General features: G+C 43.8%; 1 protein-coding gene across 4 annotated transcripts in view; it reads right to left on the bottom strand.

The window, feature by feature from the left end:
* CAMTA1 (calmodulin binding transcription activator 1) overlaps window positions 1-21,531 on the bottom strand; it is a 490,798-nt gene that overhangs the window by 24,578 nt on the left and 444,689 nt on the right. The window contains exons 1-9 of one of the 4 annotated variants that reach the window (XM_026085644.1): window positions 20,622-21,509; window positions 7,495-7,634; window positions 7,051-7,247; window positions 6,625-6,703; window positions 5,462-5,777; window positions 4,551-5,074; window positions 2,383-2,570; window positions 1,090-1,336; window positions 525-596 (exon numbers count right to left, since the gene is read on the bottom strand). In XM_026085644.1, the coding sequence (XP_025941429.1) occupies window positions 525-596; window positions 1,090-1,336; window positions 2,383-2,570; window positions 4,551-5,074; window positions 5,462-5,777; window positions 6,625-6,703; window positions 7,051-7,247; window positions 7,495-7,620 (1,749 nt within the window). In that variant the 5' untranslated portion in view covers window positions 7,621-7,634; window positions 20,622-21,509. Of the gene's footprint in view, window positions 1-524; window positions 597-1,089; window positions 1,337-2,382; window positions 2,571-4,550; window positions 5,075-5,461; window positions 5,778-6,624; window positions 6,704-7,050; window positions 7,248-7,494; window positions 7,635-20,095; window positions 20,180-20,217; window positions 20,405-20,621; window positions 21,510-21,531 lie in introns of those variants that run through there. The other 3 variants (XM_026085646.1, XM_026085645.1, XM_026085647.1) reach the window with 3 other exon arrangements.

The following is a 21,531-nucleotide window of genomic DNA, read 5'->3' on the forward strand; positions in this document are numbered from 1 at the left end:
TATCTTCTTTTTCTGGGGTTGAGAACTCAGCCTAAAATCACCTCTCCAAAATAGAGTTTGGAGAACAGTCTCAGTCCTGGAACAACTTGCATCAAGCTAAAACATTGGATTTTCTGTAGTTTAAAAGTTTGGTACGTGCAAAATAAAACAACCTATTTTTCATCTTCGCCCTTATCAAAGGCAAAACCAACTTCAATTTCACAATGAAATTTGGCAAGCAACTAGTCAGAAAACAGTCTCACTGGATTACAGCATGCGTATAGGCCAATATGAAACACAACAATTCCCTCTATCTCACAGTAAAAATGCAGGTATCATCACAAACAAAATCCTTTCAAGGAAGCACCCTCTGAAATTAGATTCAGGATACGAATTTTCTTCCCCTTTTATCTTTGTCTGAGGAGGGTATCTTACTGCTGCACGTTGAAAGGCACACAGAAACACAGTGGATAACTCCCATTACAGAGGGCTGTGTTCATGGCACTACTGCGTGTGTTTCCACAAAAGATTATTTCCTTATTTACCTGTTTGTATTTTCGGTAGCAACGCTGAATGACAGCAGCAGCCACCTCTTGCTGTTCCCGGAGAGGACGGCCCTGCGCAGAGAAGCAAGAAGCAGTAAATACTTAGACTACACCATCAAGACAGGAGAGATGATGAGAAGCCCCTCACAGCCACTTCGAGGGCTCCTACTTCTAAATCTCACCTACCAGGGTTCAGTGGCCCAATTCCGTTCTAGGCATTTACTAGAGAAGCCTCTACAGTCAATTCATGTAAGAGACAAACCCTCAAAATCGATCTTTACCAAGCAGGTGATCAACTAGAACCTCTGGAGTATACTTTTAGGATACACTTTGTGACTGTTGTGCTCTAGCACAGAAAGAATGCTATGGTATGGCTTGCTCTTTCTGGCATGGTGGTTGCTGAGTAAACATCAACAAGTTAATGCTAGAAGCATTGCAAAGGTTATGATAGAAACATATTTTTTGTCTTAGGGGTGGATATTACCTCTTACTTGCATTTTATTTCTTAACAAATTGTACTCTCTCCCACCGAAGGAGGAAGACGTAGGATGTTTCAGCCACTTACCTTGTATTTCCTGAACACTGTCTGGACGAGTTTGGCAGCTTCATAGAGTTCTCTCTGCTCATGATCAGACAGAGTTAACTGTGCAAACTCATTCTCTACCTTCTCGCTGGTGGATGCACTCAGAAATTCAGACCAGTCTGCTGCCGAGGGAAGGCTGGGTTTCTCAAAAGCTATTTCACTGATTGGTGAGCCTGCAGGGCTCAAGCTGGTGTTTGAAGAAGGGGTCAGGGGTTCACTATACAGATTTCTGAAATACCAATCACAATAGGAATTACTGGGACACAAACCAGCAGGACTGGCATCACAAATAAGAACTACAACATTTCTGAGTTCAAGGGAGAGACTCATGCTCCCCCACACCTCTCCAACCAACATCCCTCATTGCCGAGCCCATTTGCACCACACTGCATACACTTGGCATTGGAAGAGAACTCAAACTCTGTGGCCTTATGATTCTGTTTCACTTTCTGAGAAATGTTTCCTCTCTTATCCTCTGTAGCATTTGTGAAAAGGTTTTGGTGGGGAGATGATTGATAGCTGGAAATTCAGTGACAAGTTTAGACTGAATGCTGCACGTACACCTCAAGCTTATTTTCTTCTAACAACTATTCTGTCACTACAGAAGTTTGTCTGCTGTTCAGCATTCACATACAATGTGTGTTTATATCTCTTTCTACGAAAGAGATGGTTGTCCTTTTCTTCTGTGAAAACAACAAACATTTCTCCCAAGTTCAGATTTAGTGGGTCAGGAAAGTCAGCATTAATCTTTCAGTATTTTTCTAAATTTTCGACTGTGGTGCTACAGAATGGGTTTCCTCTATTTTTTACTTGATGAAAGAGAGACCTCTCAATTAAAATTCTCTCAACTTTTTTGCTTCTGTCAGTCACATTTTCACATCTTTCTCAACATGAAAACATGGATGAAAATCACTGGGCAAGCTACATACTTTCAATTCCTTGCTTCAGACCTGTGGCCATTAACTAAATCAAGAGGTCTGTGAATTACACCTGCTGACTAGCCTGGGACTTCAGACACTCACAGAAACTGAAGGTTTAAGTAGCAGTGTTTAAACCTGCTCTCAGAGTGAAACTTTGTGTCCCTGCCTGCTTGTTCTCCCATAAACTTGCAGTTGTACTGGCAACTTTATGTTTGAGTGTGAGAGACTGGCTGTGTCTGGAGCAGCAGCACTGAGACCCACTGAGAAGTAGTATGTGCGGGCTAAAGAAGCAGCACATGCCGCCCAGCATTCACACCACCTGAAAACCCAGAGCCATTCCACAGCTCTTACTAACCTTATCTGTGCAGCACTTGGCAGATGATCGACATCAGCAAGGTAACTGGCCAGCCAGCTCATTGTGGTGCTCATGGCAGCACTGTCCGTTCTCTCCACCAGCAGTGACTCCATTGGCACAAAATTCTCCCGCTTGATCCTGTCAGGCGTAGCTTCAATAATGTGCTCTGCAAGTGTCATCATGTTGACCTGGAACAGAGAGCAAACGTTCACTGCCTGGTAACAGGAGCCTTATGCTGGCATGCTACAACCCATCTTTGCATCTCAGGAAGAGAAGAGAGCCTGCCCCTGTGTCCCCAAAACTTGCAGTAGCTGGAGTCTAGTCTTTCTCAGCGTTAGAGAAAAAATCATTAACCAAAGCTCATTTGCTTTTCTGTCTCTTCTGAAAAAGCACTGCAGGGTTTTGCATTTCCCAGACCTCTTTTTCATCACACGTATGAGGAGCCTAAAAGATCCAGTGGAGGGTATATGTCATGAACCTTTGCTGTATGCTGTTGACAACTGTCAATAGCTTGTTTCCAAATGAAAAGTGAATTTGCAGCTCTCTCCCAGGGGGAAGGACAGGAAACGTATCAGTGTCCAAGCTGAGTGACAGCTACAGGAATCTGACACAACACCTATAGACACTGGCAGGAGAAGACACCAAAGGCCACTTGCATTGTCAGGTAGTCAGTGTCCAGGGACAGACACACTGAAATCTTGGAGCCGTACTATATTTACTTTACTGTAGTGAACACGCTTTTATGACATGACTTTCAGATCTGAGTCACACACGTGGAACACAACAGGACAACAAATGCACATTAATGAGAATTTAAACCCTTGGGATCACAGCTTTATTAGGAATCCTTCTGAACCTTTCCCCCTGCCAAAGGATGCATAAGAGTTTGGAACACAGACAACAAAAAACAGTTCTTGTTTTGCAGAGATCTACTTCACCTATCACTATGCTAGAAATGCTACTATTCAGAAATGCCAAGGTAGGGCATGAGTTAGGATTTATTGTAGGCTGTGCTCCTGTTACTGTTTTTGCTCAGATGATCAAACACAATATCCTTCCCCCAGAGATTAGTTCTCACCTGTCTGCCCTGCTTCAGCTGTGTTTTTATTCCCTCTAGCCCATATCTGGTGGGATTTTTCCTTCTCAAAACCCACTGCCTCATTTCTCCCCTTTCTCCTCCACTCTTATCTCCTTGCCCTTTGAAGTTTCACAGTGCAGCAACTTCCCCAGCTGAGAAGAGTTACTTGCTATGAGAGCTGCTCACCAGCACCATGCTTCCTCCATGCCAGCTCTGTGCACAGGTGAAGCCTTTGACACTAATCTGCAGGTGAAACCAAACTGCAGCTCTCGGAGCCACAGTCAGATGCCTGAGCACACTCATTGCTCAGCTGGCATGATTCAGAGCAGCCATTTAGCCTGCAGATACAGCACTGCCTCCCTTGGTATCACCTCATCTTAGTACGGACTGCTCCCCTGTTCCCAAAGGACTACAGTGCCACCTCAGCCTCCTTTACTGATGTGGCCGGGGGGCCTACCTTCTTCTCCCTTGACCACATGCCACTTGCCCCCAACTGACATAGCACTCAGAACAGCAAGTGACAGAAAAGCATTCTGCTGAGAGCACGAGGCTGGCTTCACAGGCTGCACACAGTCTACATGTCTCCTGCTTGCTCAATGTGTGTGTTTTTTTTTTTTAAATACAATCCATGCAGATGAACAAAACCCCATCAACGAAGCAAGAGGCAGGATCTTTTGAACTATCCACAGCGAGAGACCTGGAAACTCTGTTCTGAAACAGTCTACCAGCTCCTCTCATCTGCGAGATGTGGTATCTTATCACAGTTAACAGAACTCTTAGAGTCTGCAAAGTATTTTGTGCATTCTGTACACTGTCCAGATGTATGCTAGTGCATGACCCTAAATGCTGTTAGCCTTGCAGCTGGGTTGAAATGACACCCTTTGATAACGGGAGAAAGTATAAACCAACTGCAGTTACTGCCTCCTTTTGCAAAGCACTACTCAGTGGCCCTGTTGTGCCTTCACAGAGCTAAAAGACCTTCACAGAAGTTTCTCACAGTGGTGTTCCTTAGTGCAGCTACCACGTTCTCTGCGGTTAACAGGGAGAGATGTCTCAGGCCAGATGATCTTGCTGCTATGGTTATGTTTACCTGCAAGTCATCCATGTGGTGTAAGCAGTCCTCATCCCCTACATTGTCCCTATAGGACAATAGTTCTGCATCCACCATCTCCCTGTCAGTCATCATCAGCACATTCATCTGCTCTCGCTGGCATAGCCGATGAGCTACAGTGTCCTTCCCCAGTGCAGCCCCCTTCTGGGTCCCTGCCACCTGCACTGCAGACACACCAATATAAATGTCTTTTGGGTTCCATTTGATTCCTTCTTGGCTGCCAGCGCCCCGGTACCCAGTGACTTCTGGGATGTGCTGGGAGAGCTCCCGGCCATAGTCCCTTATCCCTTCGCTGGGGCTGATTGTCTCAGCGGTGGATTGCTTGGAGCTGGAGTTTTGCTTCCTGACACTTGGCTGTTCCAGGCTCAGGGCTGTGGAAAGCAGCTTCTCTTGCCGGGCTTGAAAATATTCAGGGCTCAGTTTATGCTTTTTGGGTGCTGGGTAATCTTTCTGAGTCTCGCTACTGTAGTAACTGGAAGGTTCAGATCTTGGTCGTCTCAGCTCTGGAAACAAACAGATCAATGGTCAAAATGAAACAGGTGACACATGATCACAATAGGAAGTACAATAGCTCCTGCTGCAGAGCTGCAGGTGGAAGTTCATGCCATGTTCTAAGGCATACAATGGTATGTGCAGAGGGAGTAACTGTCATCCAGGGAGGATACTACCCCAACCATTCTTAAGACACGTCTTTCTAAAAAGACATTCTCTCCTCTTCCCAATACTCATGCAAGTGCATGGAGCACATGACAGGGAGCCACAAAAAAAAAAAAAAAAAAGCATGGACAGCTGGGTTACAGGGGGCATCTGCCACTCAGGTGAGCTCCTTGCTCCAGGTTTTTACACATCATGCATCAGCAAAGCAGCACTTACCCTCAGGATTGTTTTACCTGTGTTTGTACTGGAAATCACAGTGACTCCCTTCTGAGGCTCTTGGGAGACAATAAGCTCACTGTGCCACTGGGACACCCAGTTCTCTGTGTTGGAATCTGTGCTCGATGGGCACTGGATTCTGGGATTTTGCCCAAGCTGGGCTTGTTCATCTCGCTGTAGCTGCTCTAGGCACTCTGCCAACTTTACGTGGCCCCGAGACCGGGCAATAGCCAATGGCAGTCTCCCAAGGGAGTCAGGAATAGAGATGGCTCGGCGGTCCCACTTATACAGCACAATGGCTGCATCCATGTGGCCCAGGGCACATGCCCACATCTAAAAAAGACAGAGAAATGACCCATTGGAAGACCAGCCTTCTCATTCCTTTCTTGCTAATGCAGTGGAGTCTTGTCTTCAACTCACAGAAAAACTACTTTTCTAAGCAAAACAGGGAAAACCACAATGTGCTTGAACACCAGCAACCGGCTTTTAAAAGTGTCCCATCTATACACAGGGCCATAAGAGAGGATTAGAAGATGCTATTCTCTCCTTTGAGAGATGCCATCTGCCAAATGAAGACAATAATTTCTTATTTAGTAATAAATGGATGATTTTTCTAACTGTAGCATACACACTGGCATCACTGCAGAGACAAACAGCTTTATACACATGGGAATCCTGGAGATCAGAAATATGCAGACAGGACTAAAGGTAAGGAACAGTAAGCTCAAGATTCTGCTGTTGTAAATTGGGATTTACTCTGGTTCTGCCTACTTTGGCTTTTTGTTTAAATTCTCAGTGAATATGATTTCATGATTCTAATGATCAAGATACTGTGATGATTTTTTTTATAATCTCTACAGTCTATCAGTCAAGCAGGGCAACTTGAAAGAAAGCATGTAAGGACCTCTCCCCATCATGATAGTGGAGACTAGTGGATAAAACAAATCAAAATGCCCTGTCTGCTCCCTTTCCTCCAGTTACTCCACAACTAGGATTTTTGCATGGCCTCTCTCAGCAAAATGCTAGGAAGCAGATAGTGCCATGTCTGACCATTTACACAATAAGGAGACACAAGGAACATCTACTCTTTAGAGTAGAAAACACATCAGGGAAATAAAACACCATACCCCCAAGGAGGATCCTTCAGACTCTCTCAGAGGTTTCAGCCTCTGCTGCTTACCAGAGGAGTGCAGGAGAAATGATCCACATTCAAAGGGTCAACTTCCAGCTCCAGATCGATGCTGTCTGCATGTTTGGTGCTGCAGAGAGAAAAAACGATGCTCTGTAGACATGTTAGGAACTTTTCTTAGAGCTACTGCTTTAGTCCGTGCACACCACAAAGATGTTGCCACATATATGCCCATGACATATATTTACTGCAGCTGGTGCCTCCACCAGGGGCTTTAAAAGCATGAGAGATCCAGCAATTGGACTCTCTCTCTCTCAAGAGACAGGTCCTGCCAGAAAAGGGGACAGGAACAAGTTCTCGCACTGGGCACAAGATGCTGTTTGGAAGGGACAACCATAAGTCTGGAGCAAGCAGAGCTTATACATGCTTCTGCGATGTCTGTATCAAAACCCAAGAGTCCAAAGGGTTAGGTCTTACCGCCATTTGATGAGGGTCTGGATCAGTGTAGCATAGCCCTGTGCAGCAGCTAGGTGAAGCAGTGTCATTCCTCGGAAAGTCTTTGAATGGATCAAGTGTTTGGACTTTGCCCAGCAAGCACGACTCATCATCTTCTCGCAAACCACCACCACGCGGCTCTCAAAGCAGCTGCCCAGTGTCCCAGTCCCAGAAACGCACTGCAACACCACACACATCAAAGTTCAACCACTGAGGGCAGCTGCAACCTGCCCTAAGCAGGTAACCATTCACTTTTACAAATACTGAGACAGCGGCAAATTGGAATGAAAGTGAATTGTTGTTAAAAGACACCCACAAACTAGATGTGTTGTTTAAGAAAAACTATAAACCTTTCCAACCCCCCCAAACCCAAATTCTGGTAAGAAAGCATAATGCTGCTGTGACTGGACACAGCACGGTTCATACCTGCACCTGAGTTCCTCCGCTCCCGCTCCCATTGCCCCCGCCTCCTACTCCTTGTTTGTGCTGCTGGGATCCCGTCATTTCGGCCATTCTCCTCTCCATCTGCTCAAGTCGCTCCAATATTGACATCCTGAATTGGTTATCTGGGTTGAAGAAAGGCAGAATCAGGATATTTCCATGGAAAGCAAGCTCTGTTTTTGGCAGCCTACTGCAGGAAGCCACAAATGACAGTCCTGGAAATCATGCAAAAGATTTGCTCTACTTGGTAATGCATTGGAACAGACTTGCCCTGCAGCATCCTGACACTTTCAAAGTGCTGCTGCAGGAATTTGAAATCCTAGAAAATTTCTGTAAAGGAAAGAGAAGGAAAAATCAAAACCACAATCCCCCATGACAAATTCGACGAAGCTGGAGAGTTCTGAAAAACACAAATGAATTCTGGACATCCATCTCGGTGTCTGCAACCTACAGCAGCACACCCCCATTCACCAGGCAGAAGATGGATCCCTTCCACACCACTAAAGTGAAGGCTATCCTACTGCCTCTTCGCACTTCTTGCAAGTCAACTGCTCCTTTCAGACAGCTGGTGATCCAGCTACTACAACAGAACCATTGCGAGTGACAGATACAGAGGAGAGATTCCAATATGCTTCCTCCCCACCATTTTTTCCCTCCCCAATTCCTGTATTTCCCTGTCAGAAGACCCTTCTCCCCAGGTGACTGCCTTCTAGTGGTACTGCCCTCTCAAATCTAAGCTGTTAAAAGTCACAATTTCCTTTACATCTTCCTTTGTGATTCTAGCTGTATCTGCACAATAACAGATCGGGATAATGCAACTTCCTTGAAAATACAAGTGAAAGTAGGCCCTAAGCAAACATAACCATTCAGAAAGGGTTTCAGTAAGATCATATCTGTCAAAATACTCTAGATTTTAGAGTCAAGTATTACACAATTCCCCTACTTTTATAGAAGCCCTGAATTCAGCTTGTCTTGTCTCCTGAAACTGTGCAACAAAAGTACCTGGAGGAAAAAGACTGCTTTGCTTCCTTCTATGCTTGGAACAAGGAGCCTTTAAAGAGGTACTTGCTCCTTCCCAGACCTGACAGACTCTGTTTCTTGGAAAACAATTTCAGCCAAGTGCCTGAAACAGGACTGCCTGAAATCACAGAGTATGGGTACTGATAATTCAGTAACACCCCTCTGAAAAGTAGTACTATCAGTAAGCCCTCTAGTCTTTGCAAAAATCAGAAGGCAACATTAGTTGTTTTCTTCTCCTTGCTCTGTAGCCTAGTGTTAAGAGCCTGAATTGTGGAGCAGAGATATTTAGACAGGCTAATAATAGGACACTGCTAAACCTGAGACTGTAGAGATAAACTTGGACAATCCTTTTGTTTGTAGGCCGAGACAATGCAGTTTGAGTGGCAGCAAACACAGAGGGCTCTTTTTGTCTTGTGACCCCCAAGGAGAAACTTCAGGTGGTTGATGTGAGGGCACCTGTGGGGTGGGAGGCCAGATGTCTGGAAGATCTTCCTGCATTAGCTACAGAGCCTAGGCCACACTCCACAGACATTACATAGCTCCATTACAACTGCAGGGATTAGAGATCATTTCTTCCTAACCCACAATAAATCATGCTACAGGATAATTTTTTGGATAGGGAGGATTCATGAATCTTGCTATCATGCTAACAGTGAATACAATAAACTGCTGTGAAAAGACAACCCGCATCCTGGTTGGTTTCTTGTACCCATGGACATGATGTGACAGTGCAGAGCACCAGTAACTCCAAAAACAAAGCCCACTGGCAGTAATAGGAATCTGTGCATGAAACTGAACTGATCAGGTTTTAAAAGAGAAAGTCTTCTCTGAGTAACCTGGTTCCATGTACAGTCCTTCCTGGGATGTTGCAGGAGTACTTGCTCCTCAACAAGTTTGTTGATTGCTTCCCGTAGTGCCATGGTGCAACTGCATAAAGCTGGAGTAAAACTAAACAAAGTCAACACTGAAGAACAGCTCTCACATGCTAGACCCACTGTGTTAGGTTCTCCTTGGACCAAACATCAGGCATCAACTATCTCACACTCACTCCACTGTTTCTGCAATGTACAATCACAGGAAGAATCATTTAAACATCATTTAAAATGCAGCAAAGCCTTTTTTTTACCTAGCCATTTGTCAGTGAGATGGCGGCTGTTTCACTTGCTGACCTTCCACTTGATAGACAAAGCATCCAACATACTACACCCAGGAAGTCACAACTTGCATTAGAGAATATTAGAGAGACAATCTCTTTGCATACGCGACCATATGCAGAGCATTGACAAGAGACAGCCCAGCTCCACTGGCTACACACATTCCCTGTCCCTCAAAAGCTGCCATGGTTTGACAGCGGGTACAGAGCTCAGACAGCTCCTTCCTGGCCAGCACAAGGGGGCTGCAATTCAATATCCCACCCCAGTTGCTCAGGACCTACGGGCTAAGGAGTGTGGCCGGCTACCCACCTCTAGCCTCATTTCAGAGATGAACTCACTACCGTCTTCTCTTGCCTAGTCCAAAACACTAATATTTATTACCAGTTCTTTATTAATAGTTCAGCTGTTCTGTTAATTGCAGAGCCTCTGGGAAAGCAACTGACAGTTACATGAGGAAATAGTCTGTCATAAAGCAGATGCAGTCTCAACGCCCTGTCTCTGAACTGTGGTCAGCACATAGCACCAAAAGAAGTTGCGTTTTCCCAGCCAGTCTTTGTTCTGGCAGTGCTGCAATGTGCTGCAGTGCAGTCCATGTCATTGCCTCCTCCTTCCCCATTACCATGCAGAGCACGTATGCTGCAGAGACTGACAGCGACCTGGCACCACTACGCCAACCCCTCTCACCACAAGCCTGTGTCAAACAGCCGCTACAACTCACCCATGGGGAGAAGCAGCCACGTTTGCTACAGAGGCTAATGGCATATCATTTTGCACATTTAATGCCACTCTGTCTAGCTGGATCGCCAGCACTTCATTTTGTTAGCAGCTAAGAGAAGGAACACACACCAGGTACCATATCTGAGTTTCCAGTCGCAACTTGAGGAAAGCAGCATCTTTTTAAAAATAAGAAATTTATGTCGAACTGTTACTACAGGGTAATAAGCCCCAGGCTTTTATAATGCTTCCTTACCGCAGGGACTTGTTCCACTTAGTTGTCCAAAGAGAATAATTATTCTGTACAGTCAGAAGCAGCAGGAGAAAATGATTCCAGTTAGGTACAGAACTACACTGTGAAGATTACTATTTTTTTTTCTTTTTTCTAACTGAAAGTGTTGTAGAACAGAAATGGAGGACCTCACGCTTGTGTCAGTTTTCCAGACTCTTCTTTAAGGATATAGCCTCTGTTGTCTTTAATGAGTGAAGTCCCCATCTTTCCTGAGGGAGCAGCTAAGAACACTGAGCACTTCCTGGATACTTTTCATCAGAGGATCAAAGGTGCTAAAGGGGAGGTCTGTCAGCATCACTATCCCCACGTGAGAACACGGAAACAAAGAAAGAGAAGATGGGAACTTTTCTTAGGAAACAGAAAACAACTTGAAACAGCATCCAGTCCTCCCAAGTATTCCTTTTCAGACACTTGGACAGTGCTCCTGAGAAGTATTTAGGACAGGACTACCAGCTTTCAGGCAATACAAGGTATCTGTTTGATTTAACAGGTGTCTGAAGGACAGACACTAGAAATTCATTGCAGTCTTAAACCTGTACCCTTCAGCATCTCACAAAAACATTGGTGTTTTTTACAGGTGGTTGTAAACTGCTGCTCAGTCTACAGGCAGGTCAGAAATATGCTGGTAAAAAGGGAAGTGGAATTAAACATTCTGGAGCTCTAAATCTCCAGCATACAGTGAATAGAGCAAGGGAGCCTTTTCAGTGTCTAGTAGATATTAGAAAGCTCCAAGCAGCAAACACATTAAGTGATGCAGTAACAGAGAAAGTATCTCTATGCTGCCATTTTTCCATGTGATTAAACTCACTATCTGAGCAGCTAGAACAAAGCCGCAACTGACAGAAATGGCAAAATTCTTCACATATAGTGTTTCTGTAATGAATTCCTTTGGCATCAAGTACACCAAAGTGTTTTCCTATGAAAACCCTAATTGCCAAAAAAACATTGCCAGCAAAGCCCAAACGACAAAACAAGATGAAAATGAAGCGCAGTTTTTTTTTTAAAAAGTTTGAAGTTATACAATTTTCCTTGCAATAATGAAGGTATGTGCTATCAGGGTCATAGGGTTGAACATTGCAGGTATCACCCTGAGAAGTCCAAAACCACGTATCCCTTATTATCTTATATTTTGCTAGTCAAAGTCTTTCCTGTCTTGATCGCTTCAGGAGCTTGTGTAGAACCACCTACTTAGCAGGCAATGAAGTTACATGAACACAGTTTCCACATTCTTATCTTCTATAGTCAACAAAGGATCACATGACAAATATCTCACAGGGCACTGTAGACAGAGACTCAATAGCATACAAATCAAGTTGTCAAAAATCAGCTTTTCTTATGCCACATTATACAGGTAATCTAAACTGCTCATGCTTAGCACAAGGAGATTTCTTGCACTGGAAGCACCCTAACTCCTGAATGCAGCAAAGATGCATGTGGGTACAAGCGTATTCACATGTTTAGGGGTTTCCGTAAGGACTTTGCTTTTGCTAATCAAATTTCAGAATCTTTTGCAAGTCAAACCTGAGTTTTTCCGTTACCTATACATTTGAAGAGACGTTATAATACTCTTTAAGAAACAACAGTTGACACATTCTTTAAAGATGCTCTCTTACTATTGTTGACACTCCTCAAAAAAACCCCAATAAAACAATAAAAACAAGCAAACAAAATCCCAGGGTTCTCTCCATACCTTCTGTCAGTGACATCTGTGCCTTAACCAAGTTCTCTTTTGTCATGTACTCTCATCTGCTTCAACACTGTTCTTTAAAACCTAGGGCAGGACACAAAGTCCTGAAAATGTTTTGTCAATGTGGAATAATTTGGAATCTAAACTTCATAGGCTTTGTGGGCTTCCAAAACCATTCTTAAAGGCTGCCTCCACCAAAGACGGTGAGAACAATTACATTTCTGTATCTCTGAGATACCTCATAACTAACAGAAAACATTCTGGACCCTGTACCTTTTCTGGATACTATTATTTTTCAAATTTAACATAAAAATCATTCAAAATTATCTCTCAACGTTATTCCTTAACATTACAGAAAGAGGTGGTGGCTCTAGCCAGCAAGGGCCTATTCCACGGAGAAACTGAACTAAAGCAAACTAAGAGAAAGTCCGGTCTTAAAGTAGTTTTCCACAAGCAACTGCCTTGATCTGATGGAAACTTTGAAGCTTTTGAGATCAGGAGGAGCTACCTGAAGGAGCTCAACACATGCATCAACTCATGCATTTCACTCCTTTCCCCTGTGCATTCTGTGAAACTCTCTATAGCCCCAAAATGCAACTCTTGTATCATGTATTAACTTAGGGGATCTATTCCACCACCCGCAAAGCCATTTTTACTTCTGCTGTCTTTAGTGGGAATTCTAAGGCATTCAGCCATCACAAGGCTGAGCTTTTCATAGGGGAGTGACAAGCTAGTCCATGGATTCAAAAGCAAACTTAGGAAATGCAGAAAAACTCTTTGTGGTGATACTTCTTGGCAGGGTCCAGTTGTCCTAAGAAAAGGTTTTTTTCCAGGGCTGTGTCAGGGCTGGGCCATTCCACAGTGCAAAAAGCCTGAAGGGAACTTAACACTTTGAGCAGGGAGAGAATGGGAAGAGCTGCTTGACCAGATTTTGACCCGTACTAAGAAACTGATCTGAATCTAGAGAAATCAAATCTCTTTTTCATTTCCCTAAAATCTGAACCATCCTCTGAATCTAGAATGAGCTGCTTTGTAAGGTGTGTTAACAGGAAGCTTACTACCAATTACAGTTAGCACTGCAAGTTATGAATAAAATACTTCTGGAGATGCAAAACTACTCTGGTAGAAGTCTTTTAAGGATGAACGATTATTTACATCAGTTAGCATTTTACAAAGCTACGGAGTGTATACGTGCAACACTAACACCTAGTGAACCACGATAGAGATCTCTGTTAGTTTCTTTTGGCAGGACTGGTTTAAACTGTTTGACGGTGGCTTTTTAAGCCCAGATCACTTTACAGATTACTTTAAAGCAGACCTGTACAAACAACTCTACTAGCCAGCACAGGAGATATAGGGAATGGAAAATGGAATGAACAGAGGAATCAGAGGGAGTGCTTCTTTTAAATTCAGTTTTACCCCCAGAGAAAGGTGTCATGGAATCACACCTCCACTTTTTCCTTTAGTGTCCTTCAATGATGCAAATCAAAAATTCCCCAGTAAAAACCTAAACAGATTTAATCTAAACTACATTTAATTTTGCTTGTGACTGTAAAAGCACTTTTACTGGGAAACTTACAGTGCCTGCTAAGAGCTTGTGACAACTCCTTGCTACAGTACGCAGCACTTCAAGACACTTCCTAATATTTTTTTCCCCCATGCACGTAGGTAACAGAGTTACTACAGGAAACATGCATGATTACATACTGGATGGGACTGCTGACAGACACACAAGTTCAGTTAAAACTGGATTTACAGAGAAGTACGTGAATGCGTCTTGTTTGCTTTTGTTACAAGAGGAGCTACTAGAACGAATAACGTCATGTTCTCCATTTATTGTCTCTGCCATTGAAGAAAGCCCCAATTTCAGAAAACGGTAAGAAAACCGATCACAGCTTCTGTTTATACAATAACAACTACACAACACTTTGCACAACTTAAGATGCAGGTAAAACTCTCCCTGAAGGGAACCTGGAAAACAAGAAACAATGGAAGATCTTAAGGGAATGAAATAATTTAACACCCAGAAAATATATGGGAAACTTTATGGCTCACTATCTGTTCCACAGCTCTCCTGAGAGCACACACAACCTGAAGATCACTGGTTACTGGTAACCAGGAATAGGTCACAGCAGCTTTCTTCAGGGACTTACAAATGCATGAACATGCCCCATTCACACTAAGATGTATTCCCCTCTCTTGAGGCGCACAGAGATCGCAGGCATGTTATCTCAAACTTCCTCTGCTTCCCAAAGACAAGAAGTGTTTTAAGGCACATTTGGGTTCCTGTCAGGCCAGGCTGTTTTCCCCCATCACAGTGATATTTTGGAGGCCACTGGGTCAGGTGGGCACATCTCGTTCAAAGCAAAGCTCTAAGACATATAGTGCACTGAGACCACACACACACGCGTGTGCACACACACGTGCACACACGCAAAATCAGTTCCCTACCACAGCATCTAATTCTAAAGGTCTGAGAATAGTTCCTGAAAAACAGACCCGGTGGTAGTTATCCACAGTGAGAAACATCACGTGAATGACCAATTCGGCATATGTCACACGTTACCTTCTGCAAACTCCGGCTGCCCCTGGGACCAGAGCCCTTACAAATGAGGACAGGGATTCTTGCAGGAGACAAACCAGAGCCTACATGCTCAGACAAGGAACTTTCAGAGCTTTAACGGTGTGTCTTCTAACAGTTCTTCACTGCACGAAAACTGGCTGAAAGGTACATGAGGATCCCACTGCTCTTCTGATCAGAGCCCATCTAGAAAGACCTACTCTGCAATGTAATCCTGGAGTACTTCAGAGCAATTTACAGGTTCCTAACACTATTAACTTATTTGCCTTCCTCAAGCAGAAAGTAATTACACAGGTACAAGGTGAAGTCTGAAGAATCAATTGAAAAATAGTAGCTTTCAATCTTTTTCTCACAGCACCCAAACAGCCATATAAGTAAGTTGTCTGCCCTAACTTTCCTGCAAAACTACCAAATGACACTCTACATTCAATGAGCATGTCTGGCTCAGTAATTTTTGGGAAATCTGGCAAAAGAAATGCATTTCATAATCAGAATTTCATCAGAAACATCTTGTCCAGCAGAATCCAGAACAGTCACATCAGCTCCGCTCAGCGGACTGGCAGAGACTGTGGCAGCAGCAGCTGCTGGCTGACCCTAGAACTCAAGTAATCTCAGCTTCCCCTTTCACTCTGCCATTCAGTCGCATGATGTTACCTGCAGGACACAAGACACTCAGATTTCAATTAGAATAAGGATAGAGTCACCACTCTAAATGGTATGGGGAAAACAAGCACCAAGTTTGGGGGAAATGCTCATGCTGCAGAACTCATTTACACCTAAAACATTTCACATACCACTTTTGATAGCTCACTTCTACACAGCCCTCCCTATCTTCTAAACACATGTTCCAAAGACACTGCATTATTTCACACATGGTGCTCTCTTTTCTGAGCTACAAGAGGTGGCAACAGCATTGTTCCTGTTCTGTGGGCACGAGCTCAAATCATCACCCTTCACTCACACACAGTGATGCTCACTCTTGAGCAGTCCTATGTTCTGATGAAATGCAATAAAGTGACATGTTAGCAGAGACTGAGTAATGCAGCACGCTCAGCTCCTGTGCTTAAGTCTGCATGGCCCTGCGACCAGCAGTAACTCCAGTACTGGTGCTGTCATGTAAAACTTTTCTAGGATATACAGTTACCCCAGTCCTTAACAAAAGACAAAATCATCATCTAAGCCAGTACCACCTACTGCTCTTCAGAAGTCTGCACTTCAGTAACGGGCATCTAATATCTTCTACTTAAATCTTTCACATCGTCCAGGTGGGGTTGAGACAGTTCTACTGCTGCCAAAAGAACCAGGTACATTCAGGTAAGGCAATTTCACTTCCCAGTATTCTGGCCATTGCAGTGATACTTAATAGAAAGGCAGAAAAAGCAGTACTTCCGGGGGAGAAAAATACTACAAAATTTGAACCATGAGTTCTAGCGTGCAATTCTGACAGGTAAGCCTATAGCATTTGGACACGATAAACCAGGCACCAGGGCCAACTATCTCTAGCTACAGTTACTTCTAAACTTCCCAAGCTTCACTCTTGGAAAAAACAGTCCAGGAGGTGATCAAGGGAAATTCCTCAATAAGACTAACTAGGGAAAATATTGTCAACTGATCAAGAAGAAACTTTGTGATGGACAGGACTTCACAAGAATACATTTTTCTCTAAAACATTTCCACTGAGGTAGGCTTTTAAAACAAACAAAGAAACAAACAAACAAAACAAGAAGCCAGAATTACTAGCCAGATACACAACTGGTTGGAACCCAGAGGATCACTGAGTGGACACATGGGCCTTCCTGGTTTTTATTCATTGATACTTGTAAGCAAGTATGACATTAATAAATAGTGAAAATTTTCATCTTTTCCATCTCTTTCCTGCTCCTCCCTCCTCCTGCAATCTAACCCTCAAGAACCTTGTTGCCACTTTGCTGCAAGGTCCATCAATAACAAATGCTCTTCACTTTACCTCTTGGTTGCCGTTGAACAGCTTGCTTGGGAAAGTGTCAGCCCAACTTGCGAAGGAGGCCCACCACCTGCACAGCTACATCACCGAAATTAATGCTGACTGGTGGCTGAGCATTCACTGCTTGCTGTAAAAGACACAGGCTGCAGCAAACCCTGCTATTACCAGGTGACCTTGCCAGTGCTAGAGCACACTTGTCACAGAGCTACCAGGCTACCTGCAGGATGCACAATGTGGTACCTAAAACATCTATGATGGTGCAGATTTTGAGGTAAGAGAAATATCAACATAAAGTAGCAAGTAACAAACCTCCTTTGCCTGACAGGAAAAGTTAAAGAAATTGTCATAAAGAGTTGCTTTTCTAATCAGTGTACACTGCTTTATTAGACACTTCTGTTCTCCTCTGAAATCTCTGTATTACATTTCCAGAAGAATCTCTGCTTTCTTTCTTTCTTTCTTCTGCCAAGACAGTTTCAACCAGTAAGAAACTTTGGCTGTACCACCCCTGACATGGCAGCACAGTCAGAACTATTACAGAGGAGATATTGCTTCACTGGGAGGAAAAATATTTAAAGCAATTCTTAGCAGTCAGTAGTGTCTATACCACTTGCATTCTCTTACACTCTAATCTGCAAGGCTGTTTTTCCACCACACTGTGCAAGCTAAACAACAGACAATATTTGAGCAGAAGGACTACCAACGAAGGTGGGTGATCTCTCCTGCATATTCCATTGGGGCAGTATCTGCCCAGGCTAGAATTATTTCTCCACAGTTGTCTACCACTCAATTGACAGTGTTTGGTTCTGTGACATCTGTATTTGCATATGTCCCCAAGTACCAAGTTTAAGTACTAAGGAGCTAAGAATCCACTCTGAGAGCAATCGCTGCCCCCCCAGCACGTGCAGTTTCTTTAATGGCAGTTTCTATATTACAACATTAATTGTATGAACATACACAGACCGAATCTAACAAGTGCAATAGCTGAGCGTGTCTAATATCATTCCACAGTGCAACTGCACTGTAAAAAAAATGCAGTGCAAAGACATTTTTCTGTTTTCCAGAGCACGTCAGACATACCATATTCTCTCATCCAATATAAGGTGTAAGTGAGGATGGAAGCAGTCTAGGACACTTCATGACTGTGAGTGCCAGTGCTCTGTTTCTATTTGACAAATAATCTGTCACTTGCTTATAAAGTCCTGCTCAGTCCTTCTATACAGTAAAAACCCTGAACACCTTCCATAACACAGTATCAATTTGATGTAGTTTAGTACTCATTTCTTAAGAGTTGTCATTGCAGAAACAAACATTTCTGAAAATAAACTTCTGTAGCAGTCTTGTCACATCTTACAAAAAGGTCTGTTAAACAGTAAGAGATTACAGACTATGGTCTCTAGCAGCAAATTAAAACACTTAAAATTTCTACTTAATATTTTAAGACATATGCACATCTCTGCTAGTGAGGTAGAACAGTTTCCAAGCATCTTGATTAGTGAGAAATGCCACAACTGCTGAGGCACAAAATGAGGAAAACACTGCATTTATACTCTGAGCCTAAGAGACAGCCGAAAAAGGCCTATGCTTTAACAGAAGAAATAAATACTACCAGGTATTGGCATGAATGATGAAATAATCAAGACTTGCATATATAAGCTTTATCATTCTTTTTAAGCAATATACAACCATTGCCACTGTTTGCACCTACCAGTGTAAGACTTCTTACCGGTAACATTTTTTCCTTACTTTTCCCAATGCTGTAGGACTTCACCTATTGATCCCATGTCACCTGGGGATTACCCTGTTCCACTCTCCCATTCTCCGCAGCCAATACTCTCCCTAAAGATGGTATTTTTCTCTCTCTCTCTTTTTTTTTTTTTTTTAGCTAGAGAAAGGGAGAAGGGGGTAAGATAGGATGAGTTTTTCCCCAAGTGGTAGTCTTTATACCAACAGCGATAATGCTCTGCTTTTTCTTCAGACTTCTCTTCCCTTGAGCTCAGGGACAGTGAGATTTTCACAGTGTCCAGGAACAGCTACTTCAGCAAACTGCAGAAGATTTTAGAGATGCCAGGTGAACTTGGGGTTTTAAAAGAAGGTCACAGTGCTAAAGATGTTACTGCCTGGGCTATTCAGTATTTTGTATAAAAATAGCTGGTTGTCTGGAGTCACCCTGCGCATCTCAGGTCAGAAATTTGCTGTGCTTTCCCATAAGTGCCCACACTACGAAAGATGTGGTTTTAGATACATGCAAAAAGCAAGTCTAGGGGGGCATGCTGCACTACTGCTCACCTGCACTGTGCTACCCACTGCTCATGGAGACTCCTCCAAGAGGAACACCCTAAAGGAGCTATAAGCAGCAAAAACACCTCATGAGACTCTATGCAGTATCTGTGCTATGGTACTGTAAATCCAGTAGAAGTTTTGACCTGAGTTTTCACTCACAAAAATTGCAAACTCAAGAAAAAATTTTCACCCATAAATCACCAGATTGAGGGACAAAATAATATAAAATGACATTCATTTGCTGTAAAATTAGATATATTGCAAGGTACAAAAAATATGAAATACTAGATTAGTCAGCAAAGGAGATTGAGCTCTCCTTCACCGGAAGTTGTCAAAAAGTCAGACACCAGTCAGGCATGGTCCATGTATATTTATACCATCTCTAGACTGGGAGTGGCCTACATGATCTCCTGAAGTCCCCTTTCTAGTCCTCCTCTTTTTGATGAAGTGCCCTGCAAAGGAAGTTTTGCAATAAACTAGCACAGAACTGGCATGTGTGCTTAAAGTATTCCTAAATTCCTCAGGAAAGGCTCAGGCTACTTACCTCATCATACACTGTACCAACTAAATTATGAACTAGAGGCATTGTTACAATACCGCCTTTTCTTCTGTGTGCATGCTGCTACAATAAAAGTGCCTTCAAAACACTCAGTCTGTATAATATCATCACTTTGGAAGGTTTGGGGACCAACAGGGGAGGGTAAGTAGATGGAAACATGACCAAGTCCCACAGCTGGGGGCACGGGGAAAGGAAGGGGGAGGAACAGCAGTCTTAGAAAGGTGCACATTCACATCCTAAGTACAGCAGAGTGAGGGACAACACAGAAGCAACTCAAGGATATACAGACTTAAACCCAAACAAGCATTGTATTATATATCATCCTACAGCACTTACTGGAAGGAGTACTTCATCATGTCTGCATATCTGCCTGCAAAGGGTGGAGGACCTGGACCCCTTTGTACCTCTGCTTGCCTCAAGGTAAATAAGCTGACAACATCCAGGATTAGAAGACTGACCCGAGAGCTTACAAAGGCATCAGTGGAGCTCCAGCCGGCATCCCGTACAGCTCCCTGCAGCATGGGCAGATACAGCAGGCTCGCCCAGAGATCTGGTTGTTGTCTTTTGCATTCTCATAGCCAGCTGGAGTTCCTCTGTCTTACTGCAGCACTGGCTGGAGTCTCAGCTGTGCCTTCTCCTGTATTTCTGTGATGGTACTATATAGACTAGTACTCAGTAGCATATTTCAAAAAAAACAAACCAAACCAACCAACCAACCAAACCAAACCAGTCCCGAAACCTAACAGAAGACGATGCTGAGACACGAAGCATGCCTGTTCAGCAGCCAGGAGCCAGGCGCTATACATAAACTGCCCACAAGCTGGAGTCAAAGGACAACATGCAGATGCATAGCAGCATTTACCTGGCCAGAATAATACCAGGGCACCAGCAAGAACAGACCAGCAGCTGACTCAGAGACAGCCAGGGAGCATGGTCCAGCACTTAGATGACTTTGAAGACGCTTAAATCGTTCTGTACAGATATAGGCCACACCTCTTCTGCCAAGGGTAAGTAGCTTCCACACCTCATCAAAACCAGGCTGAATACTGTCTCAGAGCTTCAGATGACTCATAACAACAGAACTGTGACTGTTTTTTGCCTTAACAGTAAATAATTTATTTGAAGTTGTAGGTGAGTCCACAAAATAAAACAAAATATATAATCAAAAAAAGAGCAGCGATAAAAAAAATTTGTTACAGAGCAGCCTTCTGGGGAAGGTGACCATATGAAGTGCTTAAAATCAGCAAAGTCAGAAGCAGGTTATTGGTCTGTTATGTATTAGCAGCATTCTCCATACTCTGTTCACAGTTTTTGGTAAATGTTCATAATTTCATACTGAAGCGTGTGAAGATGATTACTCTGGTACGTACTCTGAGTAGATCCCAAATGTCCACCACTATATCCAAATGCCCTCTCTCATAGTCCTGAAACGTCTTAGCAGAGAGCAAATAAACAAATGCTGGGACCACCATCCAAAGCTGACATTGCGCTGAGGTAACCAAGCGGTGTCACTTCGTCAGGCAGAAAGCGTCCGCAGCTCTGACGGTAAGTCCCAGATTTCAGCTCTCAGGAGCTTCGGTTCGAGCCGTCCAGAGTTACTTGAAGAGCAAGGCGGCTCCCTTCCCCGCGCAACTGCCACGGCGTTCAAGAGGGAAGGGGACGCGCTCAGCACTGGGCGCTACCAGGCTGTGACAGCGAACCCACAGGAGCCCCGCGCACGCCCCGCCGCTCAGCGCGCGGCTCCCGCGTCCCCGCGGGCGGCCCCCCGCGAC

Source organism: Apteryx rowi, unplaced genomic scaffold (assembly GCF_003343035.1).
Source record: "Apteryx rowi isolate R43461 unplaced genomic scaffold, aptRow1 scaffold_67, whole genome shotgun sequence".
Taxonomy (NCBI): Eukaryota; Metazoa; Chordata; class Aves; order Apterygiformes; family Apterygidae; genus Apteryx; species Apteryx rowi.